Source organism: Piliocolobus tephrosceles, chromosome 1 (genome assembly GCF_002776525.5).
Source record: "Piliocolobus tephrosceles isolate RC106 chromosome 1, ASM277652v3, whole genome shotgun sequence".
Taxonomy (NCBI): Eukaryota; Metazoa; Chordata; class Mammalia; order Primates; family Cercopithecidae; genus Piliocolobus; species Piliocolobus tephrosceles.
Window position 1 is genome coordinate 186763267 of NC_045434.1, and position 26638 is coordinate 186789904.

The 26638-nt window shown below is 42.8% G+C and overlaps 1 protein-coding gene across 3 annotated transcripts in view; it reads right to left on the reverse strand.

Annotated features, from left to right (window-relative positions):
• The window catches only part of LOC111555811 (protein argonaute-4), a 54347-nt gene that overhangs the window by 17641 nt on the left and 10068 nt on the right, over positions 1-26638 (reverse strand). For all 3 annotated transcript variants that reach the window (XR_002735653.2, XM_023232169.2, XM_023232168.2), the window contains exons 3-15: positions 20689-20809; positions 17548-17729; positions 17226-17362; positions 16985-17119; positions 15876-15963; positions 11614-11761; positions 11258-11377; positions 11004-11132; positions 10618-10751; positions 9047-9231; positions 7293-7452; positions 1925-2240; positions 1655-1789 (exon numbers count right to left, since the gene is read on the reverse strand). Coding sequence is in view for 2 of the 3 variants with exons in the window: in XM_023232169.2 (XP_023087937.1) it covers positions 1655-1789; positions 1925-2240; positions 7293-7452; positions 9047-9231; positions 10618-10751; positions 11004-11132; positions 11258-11377; positions 11614-11761; positions 15876-15963; positions 16985-17119; positions 17226-17362; positions 17548-17729; positions 20689-20809 (1990 nt within the window). In the remaining variant the exon portion in view is untranslated. The remainder of the gene's footprint in view (positions 1-1654; positions 1790-1924; positions 2241-7292; positions 7453-9046; positions 9232-10617; positions 10752-11003; positions 11133-11257; positions 11378-11613; positions 11762-15875; positions 15964-16984; positions 17120-17225; positions 17363-17547; positions 17730-20688; positions 20810-26638) is intronic.

The window sequence follows — 26638 nt, forward strand, 5'->3', positions numbered from 1 at the left end:
TTTTTTCTTTCAGGCAGAGTCTTGCTCTGTCATCAGGCTGGAGTACAGTGGTACAATCTTGGCTCACTGCAACCTCTGCCTCGCGGGTTCAAGTGATTCTCCTGCCTCAACCTCCCGAGTACCTGGGACTACAGGCATGCACCATTATGCCCAACTAATTTTTGTATTTTTAGTAGAGACAGAGTTTTGCCATGTTGGCCAGGCTGGCCTCGAACTCCTGACCTCAAGTGATCACCCACCTCAGTCTCCCAAAGTGCTGGGCTTACCAGTGTGAGCCACAGCACCTGGCCAGATACTGTTCTTTTTTTTTCCTTTTTTTTTTTTTTTATGGAGATGGAGTCTCGCTCTGTCGCCCAGGCTGGAGTGCAGTGGCTGGATCTCAGCTCACTGCAAGCTCCGCCTCCCGGGTTCACGCCATTCTCCTGCCTCAGCCTCCTGAGTAGCTGGGACTACAGGCGCCCGCCACCTCGCCCGACTAGTTTTTTGTATTTTTTAGTAGAGACGGGGTTTCACCGTGTTAGCCAGCATGGTCTCAATCTCCTGACCTCGTGATCCGCCCGTCTCAGCCTCCCAAAGTGCTGGGATTACAGGTTTGAGCCACTGCGTCTGGCCTTTTGTTTTTTTTTTGAGACGGAGTCTCTCTGTGTCTCCCAGACTGGAGTGCAGGGGCGCGATCTCCGCTCACTGCAAGCTCCGCCTCCCGGGTTCACGCCATTCTCCTGCCTCAGCCTCCCGAGTAGCTGAGACTATAGGCACCCGCCTCCACGCCTGGCTAATTTTTTGTATTTTTAGTCAAGACACAGTTTCACCGTGTTAGCCAGGATGGTCTCGATCTCCTGACCTCGAGATCCACCTGCCTTGGCCTCCCAAAGTGCTGGGATTACAGGCGTGAGCCACCACACCTGGCCTGGATATTGTTCTTAACCACATTTGACAGATGAGATTATTATGGCTTAGAGAAGTTGAGTAATTTGACTGCAGTTTAAGTGTGACACTATAAATATTCAAAGTTTGTGCCCTAACAATCTCCTATGCCAGCAGTCCTCAAGCTTTTTGGCAGCAGGGACAGGCTGCATGGAAGACAATGTTTACATAGATGGGGTGGGGGAGTGGGGAGATGGTTTGGGATGAAACTGTTCCATCACTGCTGATCTGACAGGAGGCAGAGCTCAGGTGGTAATGCTTATTCACCCACTGCTTACCTTCTGCTGTGCAGCCTGGTTCCTAACAGGCCACAGACTGTTACCAGTCCACAGTCTGGGGGTTGTCCTATGCTGATATAAAATTATTTGGAAGATAAATTCTTCTTTATACGCTAGAACTGTGCAGCAAAAAGTAACAATAAAACCACCCCTTAGAAGGTTGCCTATATCATCACAATGTACCTGACATGTTTCTGACCTACTGCTCCCCACACAAAAACAACTCGATAAATCAGCATTTCTGTTATACAAGAGAAATAAAATATTCAGTCTCAAAACTCGTATCATTCAGAATTGGTCATCTAAACCCAACTGCAGTTATTGTATTTATTAAATTATTATCAGGCATTTCTGCTTTTAAGAAAAAAATTGTATTAAAATGGCATATATAAGTATATATATAATCACTTGCCAGAGCCTCAGATAACAAAGCTTATACTATATCTTCTTACCCTTTCTGTTTTATCTGCACAGAAGAGTCGTGTGTGATGTCTTTTTTGTACCACAATATATGTTATTCCTGGCCGGTAATCTTCTTCCAAGCTAATACACGCCTTTCGAATTGCTATTAGTTCTGGCCAAGCTACCTAGAAGACAGAAATGGAATTATGTTTAATTGAGAATTTGCCTAGTATCTCTCAGATCTACCCAGAATGGCAGATGAGAGGAACCTCCCTCAGACTTCTAGGGGTCCCGAAGGGCAACAGGGATAATGAGAGTACCTGCTTCATTTGTCCCTCAGATACCCCTCCACGGTAATAGATGATCCGAGTGGGTTTGAAGCGTGTGGATTTGTAGAACTGAATCAGCAGCTCTCGAACCATGTTAGTCAGGTCCTGGATGACCTCTTGACTGTAGAGGAGCTCTTGGGAGATCTCCTGCCGGGAAGTCTGCACCCGAACAGTGGCACAATACCGGCTGGGGTGGCCATCCATACTGCCAACCACAGCAGCAATGGAAGGCTTCTTCCCATCCCCTGCTGGGGGGTGTGTGACATCCGCTCCCAGGAAGATGACAGGCTGCTGGAACACCGAGGGCCTGCTCAGATTTAAGGAGATGTTGCCACTCAGACACATAAGTGAAAATGTTTGAGTTTAGCAAGATTATATCACCAGATATAATCAGATATAACGTTATAAGAGAGAATAAAGACTTAAGCCCATTGGGAGAGAACATTACGGACCACTGAATATTGATGTCACCCAGTACAGTGACTCTGGACTGACTGAAGAAGTGAGCATGGCTCTTCTATAAGAGTAGGAAGAGAAGATTGAAAAAACAGGACCTAGGCTGGGCACCGTGGCTCATACTTATAATCTCAGCACTTTGGAAGGCCAAGGAGGAAGGACCGCTTAACCCCAGAAGTTCAAGGCCAGCCTGGGCAACATATCAAGACCCAGATCTCTATAAAAATAAGAAAGCCCAGCATGGCAACACCTGCCTGTAGTCCCAGTTACTTGGGAGGCTGAGGCAGAAAAATCATTTAAGCCCAGGAGTTTGAGGCTACAGTAAGTTATGTACTATATACTCCACTGTACTGTGTCACATCACTGTACTACAGCCTGGGTGACAGAGCAAGACCTTGTCTTTAAAAAAAGAAAAGAGGCCGGGCGCGGTGGCTCACACCTGTAATCCCAGCACTTTGGGAGGCTGAGGCGGGAGGATCACCTGAGGTCAGGAGTTGGAGACCAGCCTGGCCAACATGGCGAAACCCCGTCTCTACTAAAAAATACAAAAATTAGCCAGGTGTGGTGGTGTGTGCCTGTAATCCCAGCTGCTCAGAAGGTGGAGGCAGGAGAATCACTCGAACCGGGAAGGTGGAGGTTGCAGTGAGCTGAGATCACACCACTGCACACCAGCCTGGGTGACAGAGTAACACTCTGTCTCAAAAAAAAAAAAAAAGAAAATTAGCCAGGCATGGTGGCGCTCACCTGTAATCCCAGCTACTTGGAAGGCTGAGGTGGGAAAATCACTTGAACCCAGGAGGTGGAGGTTGCAGTGAACCAGGATCACGCCACTACACTCAGCCTGGGTGACAAAGTAAGACTCCACCTCAAAACAAAACAAAACAATATCTTTTTTTTTTTTTTTTTGAGACAGGGTCTCACTCTGCTGCCCAGGCTGGAGTGCAGTGGCATGATCTCAGCTCACTGCAGCCTCAATCTCCCGGACTCAGGTGATTCTCCCACTTCAGCCTCCCAGGTAACTGGGATAAATTCTTAAAGGTAGGATTTGGGACTGTGAGTGTTAATTCTTCAAGTGTAATTAAAGAGGCATCCCATACTTGACAATCTCATATAACAGGTACTAAAGGTGAGGTGCCATGGGAGAAGAGGCTGTGTCCCATTTATCTCTCTGTATTATCACAGAACGTAAGCCTGGCACAGAGAAGTTAATAACAGTGGACATATACAGGCAACATACATATACATAACAGCTTACATATACAATGTATCAGCCACTATGCTAAGCACTTCACATGTATTAACTCATTTAGTCCTAACAATTTTATGAGGGTGGTACAATTATTATCTCAATTTTTCCAGATAAAAAATAAGACATAAGAGGATAAAGAATGTTCCCAAGATCACACAGCTAGCAGTGGAGAAGCTAGAATCCCAACCCAAGAAGTCTAACGCCAAAGTATGCACTCTAAGACACTATACTATATTGTCTCAAATGTTTGGGGTAAAATTAAATGAAGACAGACTTTAGGTTAACTTCCCCTATGTCCCATATATCTCATCACTAATGTTTAAGGAGGGATTTATTTACCTAGACGTTTCATTCAAGGACAAAAATGAAAACTGTGTTGGGAAGCTGAGCGGGTGGATTGCTTGAGCTCAGGAGTTTGAGACCAACGTGGGGAACATGGAGAAACCTCATCTGTACCAAAAATACAAAAAATAAGCCAGGCATGGTGGTGCACGCCTGTGGTCCCAGCTAGCTGGGAGGCTGAGGTGGAAAGATTGCTTGAGCCCGGGAGGCGGAGTTTGCAGTGAGCCAAGATTGTGCCACTGCACTCCAGCCTGGGTGACAAGGTGAGACCCTGTCTCAAGAAAAATAAATAAATAAGAAATAAGAAATCAATTAATCAAGTTGACAAAATATGATAAGATTAAATTTTAAAAAAAGAAAGAATTGTGATATGATTGTATAAGAGCAAGGCACTCAATTTCACCTTCAAGTATGGCAATGACTAACACCACAGCCCCATTTTTAACTCTTCAAATCACTTTCACACATAGGATTTCACAGAAAAACAACACTTTCGAGTTAACAAGGCAGATATTATTATCTTGATAGATAAGGAACTGAGGCCCAGAGATATTAGAAGTTCACATGAGTAACAATGCTCAAATCTCCCAATTTCCAGCCAGCATATCCCTGTCTTGCCTTGGTGTTTGTTTTCTCTAGAGTCAATCTGACAAACTCAAATTTAAACAAACAAACAAAACCTATGAAGGGAGGGGCAGACAGGGTTTCTTTCTTTTTTTTTTTTTTTGAGATGGAGTCTCGCTCTGTGGCCCAGGCTGGAGTGCAGTGGCCGGATCTCAGCTCACTGCAAGCTCCGCCTCCCGGGTTTATGCCATTCTCCTGCCTCAGCCTCCCAAGTAGTTGGGACTACAGGCGCCCGCCACCTCGCCCGGCTAGTTTTTTGTATTTTTTAGTAGAGATGGGGTTTCACCGTGTTAGCCAGGATGGTCTTGATCTCCTGACCTCGTGATCCGCCCGTCTCGGCCTCCCAAAGTGCTGGGATTACAGGCTTGAGCCACCGCGCCCGGCCCAGACAGGGTTTCTTAAAAGGACATAAAAAGATTGATTCAACTCAGTCCTATTAACATTTTCTGTTCATCAAAAGCCACTGTTGCCCAGGCATGGTGGCTCACGCCTATAAATCCAACATTTTGAGAGGCCGAGGTGGAAGGATTGCTTAAGCCTAGGAGTTCAAGACCAGCCTGGACAACACAGCAAGACCTCATCTCTAAAAAAAATGTAAGGCCAGGCATAGTGGCTCATGCCTATAATCCCAGCACTTTGGGAGGCCAAGGTGGGCTGATCGCTTGAGGTCAGGAGTTCAAGACCACCAGCCTGGCCAACAAGGTAAAGCCCTGTCTCTACTAAAAATAGAAAAATTAGCCAGGTATGGTGGTGTGCGCCTGTAATTCCAGCTACTTGGGAGGCTGAGGCAGGAGAATTGCTTGAACCCAGGAGGTGGAGGTTGCAGTGAGCCGAGATTGCATCACTGTACTCCAGCCTGGGTGACAGAGCGAGACTCTGTCTCAATAAATAAACAAATAAATAGGCAGGCATGGTGGCACATTCCTGTAGTCCCAGCTACTCAGGAGACTAAAGTGGGAGAATCACTTGAGCTGGGGAGATGGAGGCTGCAATGAGTCATGATTGCCTCACTGTGCTCCAGCCTGGGTGACAGAGTGAGATCTTGTCTTAAAAAGAAAAAACAGAAAACTCACAATGTATGAGAGTGAAAAGGCAAAGCACAGACTAGAACAAGATAATCTGCCTATCCTGTTTGCCTATAGGATATCTGTATCTTGTGAAGGACCAGAAACCACAAAGAACTACTACAAATTAATAAAAAAGACTCAAAACCCAATATAAAAAAATGAGCAAAGGACTGAACAGGTCCATTATAAAAGAAGATGTTCAGGCTAGGCATGGTGGCTCATGCCTGTAATGCCAGCACTTTGGGAGGCTGAGGCAGGAGGATTGTTTGAGCTCAAGAGTTCTAGACCAGCCTGGGCAACAGGACAAAACCCTGTCTCTACAAAAAATAAAAACATTAGCTGAGCATGGTGGTATGAGCCTGTAGTCCCAGCTACTTGGGAGGCTGGGGTGGGAGGATCAGTTGAAGGCCAGGAGTTTGAGTCTTCAGTGAGCCATGATCACATCACTGCACTCCAGCCTGGAAGACAGAGACCTTATCCCAGAAAACAAAACCGGCCAGGTGTGGTGGCTTATGCCTGTAATCTCAGCACTTTGGGAGGCTGAGGCAGGTGGATCACCTGAGGTCAGGAGTTCGAATCCAGTCTGGCCAACATGGTGAAACCCTGTCTCTACTAAAAATACAAAAAAAGTAGTGGGGCATGGTAGTGTGCACCTGTAATCCTAGCTACTCAAGAAGCTGAGGTGGGAGCATTGGTTGAACCTGGGAGGTGGAGGCTACAGTGAGCCAAGATTGTGCCATTGTACTCCAGCCTGAGTGACAGAGTGAGACTCCATCTCAAAACAAAACGAAACAAAAAAAAAAAAAACAAATGAAGATGTCCAAATGGCTAATGAGCACATGGAAATGTGCTTAACATCATTACTCATCAAGGGAATGCAAATTAAAACTATAATGAGATACTATTATCCCCAATCAAAATGGCTAAAATTAAAAGGACTGATACTACCAAGTGTTGGTAAGAATATAGAGCAACTAGAACTCTCAGTGTAAGTGTAAGTTGGTACAACCACTTTGGAAAACTATTTGACTATATCTATTAATAGTAAATATATGTATTCTTTGTAACTTTATTTTCTGTAACTCGGTAATTACACTCCTGGAATTCCACACAAAAGAAAGAGTGTTTCAGTTCACCAAAAATGTAGAATTGTATAATGAATGTATGAAAATATCCATCAATGGTAGAATAAATTAAAATTGTGTGGTTTATTCATGTAATGAAATCATACACAACAATGAAAAAGAATAAACTACTCCTAAGTGCAACAACACAAATGAATCTCACAGACATAATGTTGAGCAAAAGAAGACTGACACAAAATAGTACATACTGTATGATTCCATTTACATGAAGCTCAAAAATGGGCAAAAGTAATCTAGATAACTGATAGACATCAGAATGGTGGTCACCTGTGGGGGTTATCTATTTGGAGGGGCCATAAGGAAGTCTGATGGGGTGCTGGAAATGTTCTGTATCTTTATTTGGGTGTTGGGTATATGGGTACATATATATACAAGAGAAAAGGTAATCTAGATGCATATATAATATTTGTGTGTTTTCCCATAAATTATGTAAGTTAGATCTTAAACAAAAGTGGGGAAAGCATTCAGAATCTTACCTTTGATGAGGCACAAGCACATTGTTAATTCCTCCAAGTTTTGCATTTATCTTCAGGCAAAGATTGGAAAGGGTTTGAGGTGAGGTCTTCACTACATTTTTTACTTGGACACATTGTGTGGCCATACCTAGAAGGGTATCTCCAACACGTTTCACCTCCGCTACAAGAATAATTTATTAATTTTAACATGTTTAAATGGTCTCCTAATTACTAAAAGCAAAAGGAAAAAAACCCCACACATTAACTTTATAACCTACTATACTGTACACTGTGCTAGATGCTTCTCATGTATCTTCCTTTTATCTGCTAAACCCCCAGGGCAATTTTTCCCTGTGTTTGGATACGCCCTCTCTTCTCTCCTTTTTTCCCTCTGCAGGCCCTGCAGCCAGCCTGCTTCCTTTATTCTCTGTACTGCCTGCCACGACTTGCTCAGCTCCTTGATGCTCCTCTTCCCACATGACTGATTTAGCAAAACAATCAATCTTCCCAGCTCCTCCCTCTCAGTACACACACTGGCCCTTTGAATTTTATTTTATTGTGTTGTTTTGCTTTTTTTTTTTCTTTCTCTAAGTACTAGAGATAACTGTGGAGAGAAGGTTAAAGACATTTTATAAAGTTTAAAACTGGGGCCAGGCACAGTGGTTCACACCTGTAATCCCAGCACTTTGGGAGGCAAAGGCGGGTGAATCACTTGAGATCAGGAGTTCAAGACCAGCCTGGCCAACATGGTGAAACCCTATCTCTACTAAAAATACAAAAATTAGCTGGGTGTGGTGGCATGCGCCTGTAGTCCCAGCTACTTGCGGGGCTGAGGCAGGAGAATCACTTGAACCGAAGAGGCAGAGGCTGCAGTTAGTCAAGATCGTGCCACTGCAATATAGCCTGGATGACAGAGCAGGACACTGCCTCAAAAAAAAAAAAAGTTTAAAACTGGCTGGGCGTGCTGGCCCATGCCTGTAATCCCAACGCTTTGGGAAGCCAAGGCAGGTGGATGGCTTGAGCCCAGGAGTTCAAGACCATCCTGGGCAACATGATAAGACCCTGTCTCTACAAAAAATAACAAAAATTAGCTAGGCGTGGTGGTGGGCACCTGTACTCCCAGCTACTTGGGAGCCTGAGATGGGAGAATCACTTGAGCCCAGGATTTTGAGGCTGAGATAAGCGGTGATCATGACACCGCACTCCAGCCTGGGTGACAGAGCTGAGATCTTGTCTCAACAACAATAATAGTTCCTACATCCCTTAGTTAAATGATAGCCAAAATAACTTTGTATCATTCTTCTTATAATAGATACAAACTAAGCAAATCCTCTTCTGGAAGTGGCACTCTTCCTCACTCTCATATTCCTAAGTGCTTTTCACCAAATATTTCCAGTTCTCTCAGCTTCCAGGACTATGGTAGTATCACACTACATTCTCAACCCCCATCCCCACTGCTCCCACGCAAGTTGGGTAAGGCCATATGGCTGGTTGTGGCCAAGGAGTTGCAGAGAGAAAAAAGAATGTGTGGCCAGCAACACTCCAAATAGCAGCTGCTCTGCCAAGCTGGGTCCCCAAGTGGAGATGACATGATGACACAGAGCAGAGGCGGCAGTCTACCTTCAGTGGACGCATAACAGGAGCAAGAAACAAATCTTTGTTGTTGTGAACCACTGAGAGTTTGAGGTTTGTGACTGCAGCATAACCTAGCTTATCCTAACTGTTGTATCTACTGCTTGAAATCATCCCTCATTCAGCATTAAAAGGGTCCATACCATATACTGGTGTCTTTCCAGGCAGGATAACCACTATTAGCTGTAGGCCCACATAAGTCATTTTCAGATGTTTAAACATAGGCTCCACACTGTCTGCACCTTGTGCATACTTGCAGAAACATGGCTGACCCTGGATGGGCATTCCTGCATCCTTAGAGATTTTACGCAGTTGGTCAGTGAAACTCCTGTTAAAATAGAACCAGTAGCACAGTTTTTTCGTTTCAGAGAACATTTCTAGCATTCATTTTCCTCTGAAATACTTCCTTCAGTTTTGTAAATTCTTAGCCAAATTTAGAAATGAACAAATAAATAAAAACCTTTAACTAGTTGCCAAAAATGGACTGGCAATTGCAATTAAACTTGTGATTTAACTTGCAATTAAACAGAAAAGAAACTGTATTACTAAGCTATCAGATTATCAATTGAAATTTTTAAATAATTATGCCCAGCTGAACTAGAATAGCACTGCTGTTCAAAGATCTTTTAAACATTCAAATCAATAATTCTGGAGTGAAGAAAAGCAGGATCAAAATTTCAGGTAACATGCATTTTGGTAAGCCTGGTACAGAAATAGCTGGGTAAGCCTGTGCTCAACTGAGAACACAGAAACATGCTGTTACAAAATCAGTGTATTTAGGACTACATTCAAACTTGGAACAGATTTGGTTCAATAAAAATGTCAAAAGAAATCATCACTTAAAAAAAGCGAAAATTACTTTGAAGTTTTAAATTTTAGATTTAAGAAGTTACTTCAATCTATGTATAAGGCTTTCAGAATATTCCTTTGGTGCATTTGCCAATATTTTGTAGAATTCCTTTCTTTCACTCTAGTTCCCTTTTCTTAAATTTTTTTCACTCTTCTTTTTTTTTGAGATGGAGTCTTGCTCTGTCTCCAGGCTGAAGTGCAGTGGCGAGATCTCCAACCTCTGCCTCCTAGATTCAAGTGATTCCCCTGCCTCAGCCTCCCCAGTAGCTGGGACTACAGGCGCACACCACCATGCCTGGCTAATTTTTTGTATTTTAGTAGAGACGGGGTTTCACCACGTTGGCCAGGATGGTCTTGATCTCCTGACCTCATGATCTGCCCACCTCGGCCTCCCAAAGTGCTGGGATCACAGGTGTGAGCCACTGCGCCTGGCCACTAACTATTACTTTTATATAGATAGCTGCATCTGTAAGATGTGAACCTACTCTTACCTAGAGACCTTGTGATAAAACAAGCTCATTAGTAAATTTTAATGATTAAAACTAAGGTAGTTTTTAATTTTAGCTGAAAAGATACAATTAATACCAAAGGAAGCTTCAATAAGAACTCAAGAATTTGCCAACCAACATTGCGTCTGCCTTGTTACTCACAAATTTTTGCTCTACATGTAAGGAAGCTGAGTCAGATTCTTAATGTAATTCCCAAGTTTGCAAATTACTATAATACAAGGTCTTTTTCGTACAGCCAGATGGTGTCACTATGGGAGTCAGGGATTTAGTGCCAGTGTACACAGCACATTCACATAAAGACAGTATTTTCATATCTGGAAGGGATATTACTAAGCTGAAAATATGAAGATACTCACTTTAGTAAATCTTCCCTACATTGTTTCTGAGGTGCAAAACAAGCAACTGCCCAAACTTTAATTTCAATGCCAGCATAAAACTGCTTTCCTCGCATGTCCCAGACACCCTGGTTGGGTGTGGCTACTGTTTTATTCTTTGAAAAAAAAAAAAAGGAAGAAGAAGAAGAAGAAGAAACAAAAGAAAAGAGAAAAGACATTACAATCTAAGGCCATTTTACTGTTGATGAGTGAATAAACAAAATTCTGTTAGGTATGAGCCAGAATACAAAAGGCAATAATGAATAAAACTATGGGTAAATTTAGTAGTGGCAGAGTAGAAAAACCTTGGATGATTCTCTTTTTGACTGGTTGTGGAAGAAGCTTGCTGAATAAAATAAAAAGCTTACCCGGCCTCCGTATTGCAGCATTGGTGCTGGAAGTACCCTGCCTGTGAGCTCTGTCATTTCATTGTGGACAACAATACCAAATTCTTTAAGGTATGGATCAGGTCCACCCACCATACTGTTGCTCTTCACCTAAAGAACAGGAAAGCCTAAATATATAAAAACCAGAGAGTAACTGTGTCCCAGGAGGAGTTTTCTATTCTTTTGTTTCTTGTTATCTCAAAGCTAGCTCATCTTGAAGACCATGCCTTACTGACCAGTCTACTGATCTCTTCCTGTCTGTCAGGAGCAGATCTTGCTGTAGCTTTGATCATTGTGGAAGTCTGATTGTCTGTGAGCTTCTTGATACATCGCTGTCCTGCCACTATATTACAGACCTGCCAAGAGACAAAGAGAGATTGGTTTGTGTAAAGGGTTCTACATCTTAAACCTTTGCCAAACCATATCTTACTCCTCCATTTCCAAAAAAATTAAAATTTGGTTATATAGTGAAATCATTTGCCAAAAATATTTTAGAAATTAACACTAAATTTCACCACTAGTTTAGAACTCTACTTAAAAATATATACTCATTCAAGAGATCAGCAAATTGGCAAAAGAAAATTTAACTTACCTCAAGTGGCAAGTATGTATGCTTTTGTTCTTGTCCCACTTGGAGACAGGGAAGATGGGGGTATTTCAGCTGCAGACTATACTTTTGCTTAAAATATTGAGCTACTGTACATTCCATAGCTTGACCGTTTTCTAGCTGCAAAGGAAAACTATAGGAGAGAATGTCTTTTTTAGAATATTTCTTCAAGTTCTTTCTTTTCTTCTATTTTCTTTTTCTTTCTCTATTTTTGTTTGTTTGTTTGTTTGTTTGTTTGTTTTTTGGTTTTTTTTTTTTTTTTTGAGACAGAGTTTTACTCTGTCGCCCACGGTGGAGTGCATGGCGTGATCTCAGCTCACTGCAACCTCCACCTCCCAGGTTCAATGGATTCTCATGCCTCATCTTCCCAAGCAGCTGGGATTATAGGCGTGTGCCACCATGCCCAGCTAATTTTTGTATTTTCAGTAGAGATGGGGTTTCACCACATTGTCCAGGCTGGTCTCGAACTCTTGACCTCAAGTGATCCACCCACCTCGGCCTCCCAAAGTGCTGGGATTACAAGCGTGAGCCACTGTGCCCAGCCAAATTCTTTCTTTTCTAAACAATAAACAAAGCCCACTAATAATTCCTACCTTCATCAGTCACTTAAAAAACAAAGGTCAATCTTTTTTTTATTTTGAGACAGAGACTCCCTCTGTTGTCCAGGCTGGAGTGCAGTGGCACCATCTTGGTTCACTGGAATCTCCGCCTCCCAGGTTCAAGCGGTTCTCCTGCCTCAGCCTCCCAAGTAGCTGGGATTACAGGCGTCTGCCACTGCGCCTGCCACCATGCTCAGCTAATTTCTGTATTTTTAGTAGAGACAGGGTTTCACCATGTTGGCCAGGCTGGTTTTGAACTCCTGACCTCTAGTGATCTGCCTGCCTCGGCCTCCCGGAATGCTGGGATTTAGAGGCATGAGTCACCGTGCCCAGCCTGTTAATCTTGCTTTCTTAACTGCCACAGCCTTACAAAATAATGGTGCAGTAAGGGTCATCTATGTGATATTTAAATATATGAGTTATAATCTTTCAGCAAAGATTACATACGTCTATAGGTCTAATTATTCTGACAGGGTTATGTGAAATAATTAAATAATGAAAAGAACAAAATGCTACAATTTTCAACAGTGACTTCATAAGGTTTTGGCAACTTTTTTTTTCTGAGAAAGAAGTCAATGGTATAATATAAATAATACATGAAATACCACTTTACTACTCTTAAGAAATTCATGTAGTGTGTACATGAGGTCATACTGAAGAATTTATTCAAATCAGACTGAAATAATATACTTTATTTATCCAGAAGCCACCTGAAAATTTCAACTATCTAGACAAAGCTCTCTGGGAGATTTTGATATGCACTAAAGTTTGAAAATTAAGAATCATGAATCTAAAACAAAGTCAGACTAGAATATAAGCAAAAAAAAGTGTGTGTTGGGGGGGGCTCTGAGTAACCAAAATAATGTAAATGTAGTAAAGTGTATACTATATATTTAACTCTTTATTTAGAAGAGCCAATATTTATGTTTATGTCAGACATGATCTTGATTACAAGAATAAGATATAGATATAATTTTTAAAGCACTTTCACATATAGGGTCTCACAGGCACAGTTTTCAGTAGATTAGAAGTGTTGGGTGATGGGCCGGGCACAGTGGCTCATACCTCTAATCCCGGCACTTTGGGAGGCCAAGGCGGGTGGATTGCCTGAGGTCAGGAGTTCAAGACCAGCCTGGCCAACATAGAGAAACCCCATATCTACCAAAAATACAAAAAATTAGCTGGGCATGGTGGCAGGTGCCTGTAATCCCAGCTACTCGGGAGGCTGAGGCAGGAGAATCACTTGAATCCAGGAGGCAGAGGTTGCAGAGAGCAGAGATTGCGACACTGCACTCCAACCTGGGCAACAAGAGCAAAACTCCATCTCAAAAAAAAAAAAAAAAAAAAAAAAAAGCCAAAAAAAGCCAAGAAGTGTTGGGTGATTAGGAAAATGAGATTGGGGAAATGGAAAGGAGTATGCTGCTGGAAGATGCCATAGACACCAACAGCTATAAGAAGTGACAGCTACCTACAAAGGGAGGGAGAGAAATCCACACAAAATACAAAGCAACAGATGTCTTCTCCCAGTCTGGCAACAAAGTGGGACCCCATTCCTATTAAAAATACAAAAATTAGCCAGGTGTGGTGGCACATGCCTGTAGTCCCAGATACTCAGGAGGCTGAGGTAGGAGGATTGCTTGAGCCCAGGAAGTTGTGGCTGCAGTGGGCCATGATGGTGCCAAGCACTATATATATATGCGCGTGTGTATTTTTTTTAGAAGATACTTATATATATATAAAATGTCTTCTCATATATTTTATATATATATGTCTTCTCCTGACAGCCTTATATGATATCTAGGCCTTAATAGATCTTTTGGGCCATGTATTAAGAATTACAACAGTAGGCTGGGTATACTGGTTCACACTTGTAGTACCAGCACTTTGGGAGGCCAAGACAGGCAAACCATTTGAGCCCAGGAATTCAAGACCAGACTGGGCAACATAGCGAAACCCCACCTCTACAAAAAAAATTAGGTGAGTGTGGTGGTGCACGCCTGTAATCCCACTACTTGGAAGTCTGAGGTGGGAGGTTCACTTGAGCCTAGGAGGTGACAGAGTGAGATCCTGTCTTCAAAAAAAAAAGAATGACAATAATATAATTAAAAAAGCTTAAAATTACTCTGCATCATTAAATAAAAACATAGATTAGGCCGGGCGCGGTGGCTCAAGCCTGTAATCCCAGCACTTTGGGAGGCTGAGATGGGCGGATCACGAGGTCAGGAGATCCAGACCATCCTGGCTAACATGGTGAAACCCCGTCTCTACTAAAAATACAAAAAACTAGCCAGGCGAGGTGGCGGGCGCCTGTAGTCCCAGCTACTCAGGAGGCTGAGGCAGGAGAATGGCGTAAACCCGGGAGGCGGAGCTTGCAGTGAGCTGAGATCCGGCCACTGCACTCCAGCCTGGGCGACAGAGCAAGACTCCATCTCAAAAAAACAAAAACAAAACAAAAAAAAAACATAGATTAAATAAATGTTAATCTATGTTTAACATATTCTACTTAAGAGGTAAACTGAATTAAAGGCAAGGAATGTGTTTTATAAATATCTCTACCAAAAATATTCAGAAAATGTTTTAAAACTTGCATGTTAAAAGCAAAGATTCTGGTGATCTTGAAAATTTCAGTATGAGATAACCAATTTCTTTCTTTTTTTCTTTTTTTTTTTTCTTGAGACTGAGTCTCGCTCTGTCGCCTGGGCTGGAGTGCAGTGGCCGGATCTCAGCTCACTGCAAGCTCCGCCTCCCGAGTTTACGCCATTCTCCTGTCTCAGCCTCCTGAGTAGCTGGGACTACAGGCGCCCACCACCTCGCCCGGCTAGTTTTTTGTATTTTTTAGTAGAGACGGGGTTTCACCATGTTAGCCAGGATGGTCTCGATCTCCTGACCTAGTGATCTGCCTGTCTCGGCCTCCCAAAGTGCTGGGATTACAGGCTTGAGCCACCGCGCCCGGCCTCTTTCTTTTTTTCTTTTGAGATGGAGTTTCACTCTGTCACCCAGGCTGGAGTGCAATGGCGTAATCTCGGCTCACTGCAAACTCCACCTCCCAGGTTCAGGCAATTCTCCTGCCCCAGCTTCCCAAGTAGCTGGGATTATAGGCACCTGCCACCAAGCCTGGCTAATTTTGTAGTTTTTAGCAGAGACGGGGTTTCACCATGTTGGCCAGGCTGGTCTTGAACTCCTGACCTCAGGTGATCTGCCTGGCTTGGCCTCCCAAAGTGCTGGGATAACAGGTGTGAGCCACCGTGCCCAGCCAAGATAACCAATTTCTTTTTTTTTTTTTTTCTGAGACACAGTCTCGCTCTGTTGCCCAGGCTGGAGTGCAGTGACATGACCTCAGCTCACTGTAACCTCTGCCTCCCAGGTTCAAACAATTCTCTGCCTCAGCTTCCCGAGTATCTGGGATTACAGGTGCCTGCCACCACACCCGGCCAATTTTTTTTGTATTTTTAGTAGAGACGAGGGTTCACCATCTTGGCCAGGCTGGTCTTGAACTCCTGACCTTGTGATCCACCCACCTCAGCCTCTCAAAGTGCTGGGATTACAGGTGTGAGCCACTGCGCCCAGCCAATAAGCAATTTCTTAAACGATTACAGTAGCTCCGTTACTAAAAATGTAATTGTATTATTTTAGATATGGTTAACGTACGTTTGATGACTGGCTGGCCGTCTAGTCACATTACAAACTCGGTATTTTCGTTTCATCTGTCCACAGTGGGTCACCTCAACTTTGAGACCTGAAATTTTTTTTAAAAGGCAAAATAGTTAATTAAAATCATAGTGACAAAAACAGATTCAAATGTTGTCTTCAAAATGTCATGACATTGTACAGGATAAAAATTCCAAGAATATGGGAACAATTTCATCATTACAGGCAAAAAACCTGAGCTAAGCAGAATAAATTAGGACTCAGATGACCTAAGATGCTCAATCTACTTTAGTTTATTATTTCATCCAATAAATATTTATTAAGCATCAACTATGTTCTGACACTTATTTTCAGGTCTGGAGACAGCTTCGTGAAGTTTATGTTCTAGTGAGGGAAGCTAACTAATTACAAGTAAAGAAGAAAAGAAATTCCAGAAGGGTAATAAATGAATTTATGTTATTTTATTAAAATGGAAGTTTTTAAGTGGGTAAGGGTAGCATTTACTGAGTGCCTGATATGTGACAGGTACTATGCTAGAAAGCTTTGTAAACCTAATTGCATTTAATTCTCACAACAACTCTACAAGGTATATATTATTATCTTTACCTTAGAGATGAATACACTAGGCCGGGCGCGGTGGCTCAAGCCTGTAATCCCAGCACTTTGGGAGGCCGAGACGGGCGGATCACGAGGTCAGGAGATCGAGACCATCCTGGCGGTCAGGAGATCGAGACCATCCTGGCTAACACGGTGAAACCCCGTCTCTACTAAAAATACAAAAAGCTAGCCGGGCGAGGTGGCGGGCGCCTGTAGTCCCAGCTACTCCGGAGGCTGAGGCAGGAGAATGGCGTAAACCCGGGAGGCGGAGCTTGCAGTGAGCTGAGATCCGGCCACTGCACTCCAGCCCGGGCGACAGAGCAAGACTCCATCTCAAAAAAAAAAAGAGATGAATACACTAAGGTTCACAGTGGTTAAGGAACTTGACCAAGGTCCCACTGATAGAACTGATTGGCCTGAGACTGAAGCCCAGGTCTGTGTGACTCCAGAGCACAGGCTCCTTGCAGCATGCTGAGCTGCTTCTCCAAGACTACATTAATGCAAACACTTACCTCTGATTTCTTTGGTAAACTTGACACGCTGGGAGTCTGTTAGAGGTTTGGTCTGTTCATTGATGTTCTGAATGTCTAAAACCTCACACATGAACTCAATGATAGGCTGAGCCCGGTAGAAAGCAGTTGCAGATACTAACAAACAGAGAAGGATGCTTAACTTCAGGTAAAAAGGAAGGGCCAAAACAAACAAACAAAAACCAGCCCAAAGAGTTATTGGATAAAGAGAGTTCCATCCTACCATCAATGTTGAGCATCATATTCCACATGGCAGGTCTCACAGACTGATGAAAACCAAACCAGACCTCCCTTCCCCCTCCCAGAGGGTGGTAGTAACCTTCAGGGGGTGAGAAAAAGGAACGGCCCACTGGGGTATACCTGAAGGAACAAGAGTTTGCATGTGTCATATTAAACATGTGAAAGTTTCTTCATTTCACTCTCAACTCTGGGAGCTGAAATCAAATTTGAACTATGACTTATGTAGACATTTTTCAATGGCTCCAGTGCAACCTACCAAAAAAGTTTGACATTTGTAGGAAAATAATCCAAACCAAAGTACTAACCTCATGGAGGGAAGGTGTCTTGTGATAACATCAAGTGCTTGTACTGAGTCATCTGGGACTTCATTCAAGTGCCCAGCCAAAGCTTCTAAAAGCAACTGAAGACTCACAACTGACACCCACTGAACAGACACTTTAAAGGTTTGGTCTTTACCCTCGCCTGGAAGAGTCACCTCCATATCAACCTAAGGAAAAAATACATGAATACACACATAAATGTTTACAATGGCTGTGGGAAAGATCCCAAGAATATGCAGTATGATATATGCATAAGGATATTTCTTTTAACATTTTTTATAATTGCATAACATTGGAAACAACTTAAGTGTCGATGAGAAGGGGAATAATTTAATATGTAACATTATACAGTAGTGAAAAAACAAGGTAGATGTTACAACATGGATGAACCTTGAAAACATTATGCTAAATAAAACAAGCCAGGTACAAAAAGGCAAATATTTCATGATTCTATTTCTATGAAGTACATTGAATAGTCAAATTTAAAGAGACAGAAAGTAGAACAGTGGTTATCAGGGACCAGAGACAGTAGTGTATGGGGAATTATTATTTAATAGGTACAGAGTTTTTGTTTGGAATGATGAAAAAGTTCTGAAAATGGATAGTGATGATGGATGCACAACAATGTGAATGTACATAATGCAATTAAACTGTAACAAAATCATAATTTTTTTTTGAGACAGGGTCCTGCTCTGTCATCCAAGCTGGAGTGTAGTGGTGCAATAATAACTAATTCTAGCCTCAAAGTCCTGGGCCCAAGGGATCCTCCCACATTAGCTTCCCTAGTAGCTGGAACTACAGGTGCACACCACCAGGCCTGGCTAACTAAAACAATTTTTTTTTTTTGTAGAGATGGGTCTCCCTGTGTTGCTCAGGCTGGTCTCAAACTACTGGCCTCAAGCAATCCTCCCACCTTGATCTCCCACAGCACTGGGATTTTTGGCTGGGTGAAGCACTACACCCAGCCAAAAATAGTAAATTTTATATTATATATTATTTTACAACAATAAAAAATTTAAATTTGAAAAATAAGGTAGATATAAATGTATAGAAATGGAAAGATCTTTCAGACATATTATTAAATGAAAAGCAAATCACAGAATGACATGCAAATCAGTAATAATACACATCAACATATGTATAAATAGCTAATATACATAACATATCTAAAAAGATACATACCAAACTACTATAGTAGTTTCCTTTGAAAAGGAAAATGGAAGTGAGGGTGCAGATAAGTCGGGGAGGCAGTAAATCACAGCATTTCTAGATTGTCTGGATAAGTTTATTATGAGCATATGTTCACACAGTACTTTTCTAATTTTTTTTTTTTTTTTGAGACGGAGTCTCACTCTGTCACCCAGGCTGGAGTGCTGTGGCTGGATCTCAGCTCACTGCAAGCTCCGCCTCCCGGGTTCACGCCATTCTCCTGCCTCAGCCTCCCGGGTAGCTGGGACTACAGGCGCCACCACCTCGCCCGGCTAGTTTTTTGTAGTTTTTAGTAGAGACAGGGTTTCACCGTGTTAGCCAGGATGGTCTCGATCTCCTGACCTCGTGATCCGCCCATCTCGGCCTCCCAAAGTGCTGGGATTACAGGCTTGAGCCACCGTGCCCGGCCATACTTTTCTAATTTAAAAAAATAAACATTTAAAAAAGTATTGTGGCGGCTGGGCGCAGTGGCTCAAGCCTGTAATCCCAGCACTTTGGGAGGCCGAGACGGGCGGATCATGAGGTCATGAGATCGAGACCATCCTGGCTAACACGGTGAAACCCCGTCTCTACTAAAAAAAAATACAAAAAACTAGCCGGGTGTGGTGGCGGGCGCCTGTAGTCCCAGCTACTCGGGAGGCTGAGGCAGGAGAATGGTGTGAACCCGGGAGGCGGAGCTTGCAGTGAGCTGAGATCCAGCCACTGCACTCCAGCCTGGGCGACAGAGTGAGACTCCATCTCAAAAAAAAAGTAAATAAATAAAAAAGTATTGTGCTATTATAATCTATTTTCATAAGTGAGTATTATATAGTTTTCTATAATTTACAAAACCCTGTTGTTCAGATTCAGGTAGTACTTTGTTAAAGCACATGGTTAATGTTAGAAATTATGTAAAGATGACACAATCCACCTATATCCTAATGCTCATCTCATTTTCAATTATCAGTTAACTGAGACAAGAGAATATGGACAGAACAACAAATCTATCATCACTATAAAAACCAACTCTGGTCGGGTGCAGTGGCTCATGACTGTAATACCAGCACTTCGGGAGGCTGAGACAGTGGATCACCTGGGGTCAGGAGTTTAACACCAGCCTGTACAACATGGTGAAACCCCATCTGTACTATTAAAAAAAAAAAAAAAAATTAAGGCCAGGCACGGTGGCTCATGCCTGTAATCCCAGCACTTTGGGAGGCTGAGGTGGGTGGATCACCTGAGGTCAGGAGTTCGAGACCAGCCTGGCCAACATATAGTGAAACCCCCATCTCTACTAATAAAGTACAAAAATGAGCTGGGCGTGCTGGCACATGCCTATAGTCCTAGCTACTTGGGAAGCTGAGGCAGGAGAATCACTTCAACCCAGGAGGTGGAAGTTGCAATGAGCCGAGATCGCGCCACTGCACTCCAGCCTGGGCGATAGAGCAAGGCTCCATCTCTCAAGGAAAAAAATAAAAGAAACATGAGCCAGGCATGGTGGCACATGCCTATAATCCCAGCTACTCAGAAGGCTGGGGCAGGAGAATCACGCCTGGGAGGCAGAGGTTTCAGTGAGCAGAGACCAAACCACTGCACCCCAGCCTAGGCAACAGAGCGAGATCCCATCTCAAAAAAAATAAAAAATAAAAAAAAATAAAAAAAAAATAAATTCTAAGAATTGATGTGTTATTAGAGAAACTTTTCTTTCTGCTCACATACAGATTTTTTAAAATTGATAAATGACAGTTGTACATACTTTTGGGGTACATGTGGTATTTTGATATCTGTATGCAATGTGTAATAATGAAATCAGGGTAATTAGGGTATCATCACCTCAAACATTCATCTTTTTTGTGGGTGTTGGGAAGAAAAGGAAACATTTTTGTCATGTATAATTACTACTAAATGAATTAAGTATTTCTTGCTCTTAACACTTACCCTATCCCGTCCGATTGGTAGTGGATGTGCTGTGTACATGTTTCTTTTGCCATCATACCCAGGCTGCCGATCACCAAATATTTGCATCTTGAAGTGCCGCACCATTGTATCTACTACCTCCCTTCACAGTAATGGAGATAATGGCAATTAGCTTTCAGAAATGGTGCACAGTAAGAAAAGCATCATCATACCTTAATCATTTAAATTTGGTTCAGTATTACTTGGAAGAAGTAAGAGTTAAGGTTACAATTGATTCGAGTACTTTAAAAAATAGTTAACTAAAGAAAGGTAGCAACAAGTGAAGAAAAACAACTATAAGATGATATCAGAAGTGGGGAATAAAAGGAAAGCGAGAATAACATTTATAGAATCCTCTCAACCTCCTCTTTCCAAAATCATCTCCTATGATAAACACAGCCTTATAAGAATAACCTGGCTGGGGCCGGGCATGGTGGCTCACGCCTGTAATCCCAGCACTTTGGGAGGCCGAGGCGGGTGGATCACGAGGTCAGGAGATCGAGAGCAGCCTGGCTAACACGGTGAAACCCTGTCTCTACTAAAAATACAAAAATTAGCTGGGCGTGGCGGCAGGAGCCTGTAGTCCCAGCTACTCAGGAGGCTGAGGCAGGAGAATGGTGTGAACCCAGGAGGCGGAGCTTGCAGTGAGCTGAGATCGCACCACTGCACTCCAGCCTGGGTGACAGAGCAAGACTCCATCTCAAAGAAAAAAAAAAAGGTGTAATCCCAGCACTTTGGGAGGCTGAGGTGGATGGATCACTTGAGGTCAGGAGTTTGAGACTAGCCTGACCAACACGGTGAAATCCTGTCTCCACTAAAAATACAAAAATTAGCTGGGCATGGTGGGTGCCTGTAATCCCAGCTACTCAGGAGGCTGAGGTAGGAGAATCGCTTGAACCTGGAAGGCGGAGGTTGTGGTAAACCAAGATCACGCCATTGCACTCCAGCCTGGTCAACAAGAGCGAAACTCCATCTCAAAAAAAAAACCTATCTTACATATCTAAGTTTGACACAGAGGTACATCACTGAATGATGATAAGTTTGTCATCAAATCGATATCCTGGCTGGGTGCAGTGGCTCACGCCTGCAATTCCAGCACTTTGGGAGGCTGAGGCAGGTGGATCACTTGAGGTCAGGAGTTCGAGACTTGCCTGGCCAACATGGTGAAATCCAGTCTCAACTAAAAAAACTACAAAACTTAGCCAGGCATGGTGTAATCCCAGGTACTTGGGAGGCTGAGGCACGACAATTGCTTGAATCCAGGAGGTTGCAGTGAGCCGAGATTGCACCACTGTACTCCAGCCTGGGCAACAGAGTAAAACTCTGTCAAAAAAAAAAAAAAATCCTTATTCAAGTATATTCGTTTTGAGAAAGGGAATCAGCAGGAATTCAAAAATCTGAGGATCAGTAAATCTAAGATCCATGATACACAAACAAATAAGTCAACCCCTTTGCCTCATGCTAGTGATTTATTGTCTTATTCCAAAGTGCTTGTCTTATTCCAAAGTGCTTATTCCAAGCAATGTAGACAAGGGAATGTTGTAAAATATTCTCTTTTCAAAAAGATTAATATAGCTTCTTTGTTTTTAGAATGAAAGTATTTTTCTCAATCAATCATCCAGAGCTTTACTTAAGTGTTCTTGTATATATGCCAGATCACACCGTACACAGGCCATGGAATAAATGCAGTGGCAAAAAAAATGGTGTATAGAGTTTAAGATATGGACAGACCAGGGTTTGTGAGATTTTTGAATGCTAGAGTCAATGAAAAGTTAGGTGCTTTGACTTAGCAACGTTAATGAGTTTCATATGTGGGAACAATATCTTAAAAGTCAAAATACATCACAACTAGCTAACACATTTATATTACCACAAACGAAATCTGTGGGAAAGTCATGTTTACGAACCAAATCATGCGACTGAAAAAAACTGATGGAGAGATGTGGTATCGTACAATCTCCATTTTAAAGAGCTAACTTAAGAGCTATACATTTTCACACTAGAAAAGAGTAATTTCTCATCTTACATTCTTAAATTATGATCAAAAAGTTTTACAGTAAAGAGCTACTTTCCCCTCTATCCTTAATTAATCTTCACAGCAACCTTGTAACACAAATAAGAAAATGATTACGGTCCTCATATTAAAGAAAAGAAAAAAGAAAATTCAGAATGGGCAAGTGACCTGTCCCTGGTCACACAATGGTTAAGTGGCAGAACGGCATGACCTTGGACAAGTCATTTAATCTTTCACATGTCCATTTCTTCATATGTAAAGTTATGATGACAATAATAATATTACTTCCCTTAAAAAGTGGTTGTCTTAATTGAGCAAATACAGAGTATTTATTTATTTATACAGTGTTAGGTATAACACATAGAGTATTTAGAATGGTGCTTGTCCCACAATAAGCCAATTTACTCTGATCTGCTCATGGGTATCATTCCAAAAATTGTCTTCTTTCCTAAATCATCAAATTTTTCCTCTTTACTGGATTACTCCCTTCAGTATACAAACATGCTCTAATTTCTCTCATCTTAAAAAAAAATCAGGCCGGGCGCGGTGGCTCAAGCCTGTAATCCCAGCACTTTGGGAGGCCGAGACGGGCGGATCAAGAGGTCAGGAGATCGAGACCATCCTGGCTAACCCGGTGAAACTCCGTCTCTACTAAAAAATACAAAAAAACTAGCCGGGCAAGGTGGCGGGCGCCTGCAGTCCCAACTACTCGGGAGGCTGAGGCAGGAGAATGGCATAAACCCAGGAGGCAGAGCTTGCAGTGAGCTGAGATCCGGCCACTGCACTCCAGCCTGGGTGGCAGAGCAAGACTCCGTCTCAAAAAAAAAAAAAAAAATTTCTTGGGCCAGGTGTGGTGGCTCACACCTGTAATCCAAGCACTTTGGGAGGCCGAGGCAGACAGATCACTTGAGGTCAGGAGTTTGAGACAAGCCTGACGAACGTGGTGAAACCCCGTCTCTACTAAAAATACAAAAATTAGCCAGGTGTGGGGGTGCATGCCTGTAATCCCAGCTACTTGGGAGGCTGAGACAAGGGAATCAGTTGAACCCCAGAGGTGGAGGTTTCAGTGAGTCAAGATCATGCCACTGCACTCCACCTGGGTGACAGAGTGAGACTCCATCTAAAAAAAAAAAAAAAATTAAACTTTCTTTTCTTTTCTTTTCTTTTTTTTTTTTGAGACAGAGTCTCGCTCTGTCGCCCGGGCTGGAGTGCAGTGGCCGGATCTCAGCTCATTGCAAGTTCCGCCTCCCGGGTTTACACCATTCTCCTGCCTCAGCCTCCCGAGTAGCTGAGACTACAGGAGCCCGCCACCTTGCCCGGCTAGCTTTTTGTAATTTTTTAGTAGAGATGGGGTTTCACCGTGTTAGCCAGGATGGTCTCGAACTCCTGACCTCGTGATCTGCCCGTCTCGGCCTCCACCTCCCAAAGTGCTGGGATTACAGGCTTGAGCCACTGCGCCCGGCCTAAACTTTCTTAACCTCAGTTTCTCCTCATGTGAACATTCTATTTCTGTGCTCCCTTTTGTATCAAAATCCCTTGAAGGAGTTGTCTGTAATTCCTCTTCCCCTTTCTCCCTTGAACTTTCTCAAGGAAGGCTTTTTCTCTACCAAACTACTCTTATCAATGTCCTCCAGTGGGCTCCATATAGCTAAATTCAATGCTCTTTGAACATTAGAAAATCCATCCTTCCAACTTAAAACGTCTTCTTCCTTTGCCTCCAGAGCACCACTCCCCTGGTTTTCTCCTATTCCAGTGGTCTCTCCATGCCAATCTTCCTGATACTTCCTCATCGCCTTTAATCTTTAAGTTAAATCTTTAAATATTGGAGTGCCTCAAGACCCAGCGTAGGAGTCTTATTTTCTCCACCCACATTCACTTTCAACATAATCTCATCAAGTCTCATGGCTTTATCACCAATAAGCTCATGATTCTCAAATGTTTGTCTCCAGCCTGGATCTGTCCCCTGAATCCAATCTTAATACTGTATTCAACCTCCTCTTTTTTTTTTTAGACTCAGTCTCACTCTGTCATCTGGGCTGGAGTGTAGTGGTGCAACATGGCACACTGTAGCCTCGACCCCTGGGATCAAGTGATCCACCTGCCTCAGCCTCCTGAGTAGGTGGGACTACAGGCATGTGCCACTGTACCCAGCTAATTTTTTTTTTTTTTTTTTTGAGACAGAGTCTCACTTTGTCATCCAGGCTGATATGCAGTGGCACAATCTCAGCTCACTGCAACCTCCACTTCCCAGGTTCAAGTGATTCTTCTGCCTCAGCCTCCTGAGTAGCTGGGACTACAGGCACGCACCACCACGCCCAGCTAATTTGTGTATCATTAGTAGGGATGGGGTTTCACCATATTGACCAGGCTGGTCTTGATCTCCTGACCTCATGATCCACCCACCTCGGCCTCCCAAAGTGCTGGGATTACAGGTGTGAGCCACCGCACCCAGCTTTATTTTTTATTTTTTATTTTTTTTAAATATAGACAGAGTCTGGCCATGTTGCCTAAGCTTGTTGCAAACTCCTGGCTTCAAGCAATCCTCCCACCTCAACCTCCTAAAGTGCTGGGATTACAGGAACGAGCTACCATGCCCGACCTCCACTAGCATGTCTAATAGTCATCTCAACTCTAGTGTCCAAAACTCACAGGTCGCCTGATCTGCTACTCCCTGCTTCTGCTTCTCTTGCAGTTTTCACCATCTAATAAATGACAACTCCTTTTTCACTAGCTCAGGACAAAAACCCTGGAATTAATCATGACTCATTTCTTTATTTCACACCACATGTTCAATCCATCAGTAAATCTTATTGACACTACTGTGAAAATATTTGCAGAATCTGACCACTTCTCATCACTATCAATTATACTACTCAAGTCTAAACCACCATTACTTTTCACCTGAATCATTCCAGGTGCCTCCTAATTAATTTCCATGCTTTTCACCCTTACTGCTAGGGTGCAATTTCAGCACAGCATCCAGGGCAATCCATTAAAAATATAAGCTAGTCATGTCTTAGATTTGTCTAGTCATGTTGTGGGTTTAGTATTTAAAACTCACCTAACCAGAGTAAATGAGAAAGTCTTATGAATGCCTACAAGCTCTGCATGACAGAGGCCTTCTGAAATTTCTCCAAACTCATCTCCTATCACTCTCCCCCACTCACTCACTTGCTCCAGCAATCCAGAATTATCTGCTGTTTCTTTCTTTCTTTTTTTTTTTTCTTTTTGAGACAGTCTCCCTCTGTTGCCCAGGCTGGAATGCAGTGGCACGATCTCTGCTCACTGCAACCTCCGTCTCCCAGATTCAAGTGATTCTCTTGCCTCAGCCTCCCAAGTAGCTGGGATTACAGGCACATGCCACTATGCCCGGCTAATTTTTGTATTTTTAGTAGAAACAGGGTTTCACCATGTTGGCCAGGCTGGTCTCAACCTCCTGACCTTAAGTGATCTGCCCGCCTTAGCCTCCCAAAGTGCTGGGATTACAGGCATGAGCCACCACGCCCGGCCCACTGTTTCTTGAATTCACCAAGCTTCAGACTTTGCCTGGGACACTCTTCATGCAGATATCCCTCACCTCCTCTAGGTCGAATGTCACTTTTCAGTGAGACTTTCTCTAGCTATTTGCATACATATATACATATACATACGTGTGTGTATATCTACATATGCATTTATGTGTGTGTGTATATATACACAAACATATATATTCATTCATATATAAATCTCAGTGGCTCATCCTATCCTCATTTCCTATCTTCCATCTCTACTTTCTTTTTCTTTATTGCATTTATTGCCAACTAACAAAGTATATGTTTTGTTTGCTTCTTCATTTATTTTTGGTCTTCCCCATTAGAATATAAGCTCCTCAAAGGTAGAAAGTTTTGCCTGTTTTGTTCATGGTGAATTCCCAGAGCA